Below are 3,251 nucleotides of genomic sequence, written 5' to 3' on the forward strand. Positions count from 1 at the left end.
GCCCTCATCGCACACAGCGCGGGCGCTGCCCCGCCAGACACCAAGCGCCCGGTCTCCCTGCGGACCCCTCGGGGGAGCGCCCGCTCCGCCGCGGCCCGCTCCCGGCCGCGCGGTGTGCCGCCGCGCTCGGCCCGGCCGGTTTCGGAGCGCGGGACGGTGTGAAACCCCGATTCCCTCCCGCGGGGCAGGGTACGGAGCCCAGAACCGCCTCGGGCCGACGGCGGCCGCAGCCGGGAGCCCCGACGCCCGCGGCCGTTCAGGAGCCGCCGCCCGCCTGGCTCCGTCCGCGTTTGCCGTCGCCTTCCGACCGCTGTCAGGAGACGACAGGCTCCGGGCGGGGCGGCTGGGGGATCTCGCCTACCCCTTCCATATTTAACCATTACCTAAAGCCGAGGGGAAATGAGCAAACCTCCAGGCTTGGGGCTTTAGGTATTTTCAGCGCCATTGGGCGTATTTATCCCGAAAGAGTTTTCCACAACAAGTTATTTCTGCTCTAGGGGAGGTCTCAGCGGCCCGGGCCCATCACGCGGCGCGGGGCGCCTTCCCGCCGCCGGGCTGAGGGGAGGGATCGGCCGGCCCGGCCCCGCCGGCGAGCCGTGTGGTGAACGTGTGAGCGGTGCGGAAGTCGGAGGGGATCCAATAATAGCGCAGATAGACGCGTGCGAGCTCCGCGGCGCAGCCCGGAGCGACGAGGCGCCCGATCCCAGGGCGACACCTCGGTGGCACCGCAGCGAGCCCCGCGCAGCGGGACACTGCAGGGAAAAGCGGGCAGAGGAGGGCAGCGGGGCTTATCTGCGGGGCTTCGCCTTTTTCTTTTCTATCTTTTGTCTTCGATGCAGAAGCTCCTAACGCTCAGGAAGTGGAATTTGTGGTTTTGGGGCCGAGCTCTGAAGGAGCACAGACAGAAAAAAACAAACAAAAAAAAAAAAAAAAAAACGCAAAAAAACAAGCGAAGCAGCACCGCTCCTCAAAGGGAGGCTAAATTTACCGTCACCCAACGAGCGGGCTGCAGCCTCGGCTGCCACCCGGCTCCCCTCGTCCTCCGCATGGGTAAGCGAGTGAGCGTGCCGCCCCACCCGCCTCGGAGGCAGCGCCTCTCCTCGGGCCGCGGCCTCGCGCTCCCTCAGGCCGCGCGATGCCCTCAGGCCGAGGGGGGGCGGGGAAGGGGGCAGGGGCAGGTGCGGCGGCGGAGCGGCGGCCCGCGCCGGGGCCGGGTGGACCGGGGGTCCTCCCTTCTCTCCGGGCCCGGCTCCTGCCCGGCAGGCTCCGGCCTCGGGCAGCGGGGCGGGGGCGACCGGCGGCGCCCGAGGGCTTTCGGAGGGAAAAGTGCCGCGTCCAGACGGAGCCCCCAGCGGCCTCCGCCGTCGGGGCAGCGCGGCACGCCTCTGCCCGTCGCCCCCAGCTCGAGGCTGAGGCGCGGCGCGGGCCGGCCCGAGCGGCGACGCTCCGAGCGGTGCCCGGGGGGCGGTGCCTGGCGGCGGCGCAGGGCAGCCCCGCGGAGGTGGTCGATGCGTTCGGGCCGCTCCGCTCCGCTGCTCTTGGGCGAACCCGGGGCGGCTCGAGGGAGGGGTCACGGCAGCCCCCGGAGTTCCCGAAAAGAACCGAACGGCCGCGATCTAACGGGCTTCTGGCGGTGACAGGTGCAGCGAGGGCGGCCGAAGCTGGGCTCGGCCCTCCGCTGTCGCCCGGGAGCGGCCGCGCCCCGCTCGCTCCTCGCGGCCCCGGCGGGAGGTTTTCCCACCTCACCCTCTCCCCTCCCCGGCTTTCGGTGCCCGCAGCTGCACGCTGCCGCGCCAACAGCTGCGGCTCGCTGAGAGGTTCCGTTGTGTTCGTTTTCGCCTTATCGCAGCGGCACAGTGAATCGCTCCCTCCGACGGTACGGGTCCTGCCCGCCGTCAGGCTAACGCCGTCGCCCCTCAGCGATTCCCCTCGTGCCCACCGTGCCTCCCCCCGCGGTCTCCGCGCTGTGCGCGGCTGCAGCCGTTGCCCGCTCCGCCGTCGGGGCCGCCTTCCCCGACCGGCCTCCCCGACCGGGCGGCCCCGGGGGCGGCGGGAGCCGAGAAACCGCGCTCCGGGCATCCCGGGGTTGGGCGGGGGGGGGGGGACGGGGGACGCGGCCACCTGCGCGCCGCCCCCAGCGAGCGGCCCCTCCCGACCCGCGCCCCGGCCCTCACCGGCGGTTCGGCGCCTCCCCGCAGGTCGCCTCCCCGCCGCCGCCCCGCGGGAGACTCGGAGGTGAGGCTCGCCGCGCCCGGCGCTCGGAGACGGAGGGTGGCCGAGGCAGTACCCCACCATGCCGAGGTCCTTCCTGGTGAAGAGCAAGAAGGCGCACAGCTACCACCAGCCCCGCTCTGCCGACGAGGACTACAGCCTGCGGCTGGAGACGGTGCTGGCACAGATCTGCGCAGGTAGGAGCTCGCCCTTAGAGGGGCGGCCCCGGAGCCCAGCAGCGGGCGCGGGGCAGGCGGGGAGGGGGTGGCCGGCCGGGCTCCGCTGAGCTCCTCTCGCCTCCCGCTCCCCGCAGACAGCAAGATCCCCGAGGGCGCGGGGCTATGCCGCACCGTCCTCCCCGACCCGGAGCCGTCGCAGGGCCGCTTCTCCCCGGAGTCCCACCTCACCGAGGCTGCCGATGGCACCTCCGAGTCGGCGCCCAGCTGCGAAGGCAGCATCTGCGACAGGGTGTCCGAGTTCGGAGATTTCTGGAGACCGCCCTCGCCCTCCGTTTCTCCAGGTAGGAGCGGGGCAGCAGTGCCCGGCGGGCTCCGGCAGCGCTCCCGTGTCCGCGTTCTCCGGCCACCGTCTAAAACGAGTGGAAGGACAGATTTGCCTTTTCCCACTCGTTTTCGTGTTGTCTCTCTCGGGTTGCTTTTCCAGACGCGCTCCCCCGGCTAAGGGAGACACATGTTACGGTCAGGCGGTATGGGAGTTGTATTTTTACTGTCATTTCTTTTTGATTAATTGCTGAAGGCAGCCGATTATGTTTTAAAGGTCTCGGCGTTTTCTTACGGGGTCCTGGTACCTGGCCTTAGTGGATAAATGTATTTTAAGGCAGTAAACGTAACTACTTGGCTATCTTTTTGCCTGTAGTGAACAGCTGAGACTCTGTGTTTTGGACTGCCTGCTTGATGTTTTCCCGAACTCCCTTTGAGGTTATTTCTTGTCTGTAAAAAGAAGAGGATCTCTCCCTCTTTTTTTTTTCCCTTTTTTCTTTTCCTTTCTTTTCCTTTCTTTTCCTTTCTTTTCCTTTCTTT

At 68.4% G+C, this 3,251-nt stretch overlaps 1 protein-coding gene across 1 annotated transcript in view; it reads left to right on the plus strand.

Moving 5' to 3' along the window:
- Positions 1-2,226: 2,226 nt before the first annotated feature.
- GFI1 (growth factor independent 1 transcriptional repressor) overlaps positions 2,227-3,251 on the plus strand; it is a 10,756-nt gene continuing 9,731 nt past the window's right edge. Inside the window, exons 1-2 of the mRNA XM_042819943.1 lie at positions 2,227-2,408; positions 2,525-2,731. Of these exons, the coding sequence (XP_042675877.1) occupies positions 2,294-2,408; positions 2,525-2,731 (322 nt within the window). The 5' untranslated portion in view covers positions 2,227-2,293. The remainder of the gene's footprint in view (positions 2,409-2,524; positions 2,732-3,251) is intronic.

Source organism: Centrocercus urophasianus, unplaced genomic scaffold (assembly GCF_019232065.1).
Source record: "Centrocercus urophasianus isolate 14NV4802_14NV808 unplaced genomic scaffold, USGS_Curo_1.0 seq_18, whole genome shotgun sequence".
In the NCBI taxonomy this organism is placed as follows: Eukaryota; Metazoa; Chordata; class Aves; order Galliformes; family Phasianidae; genus Centrocercus; species Centrocercus urophasianus.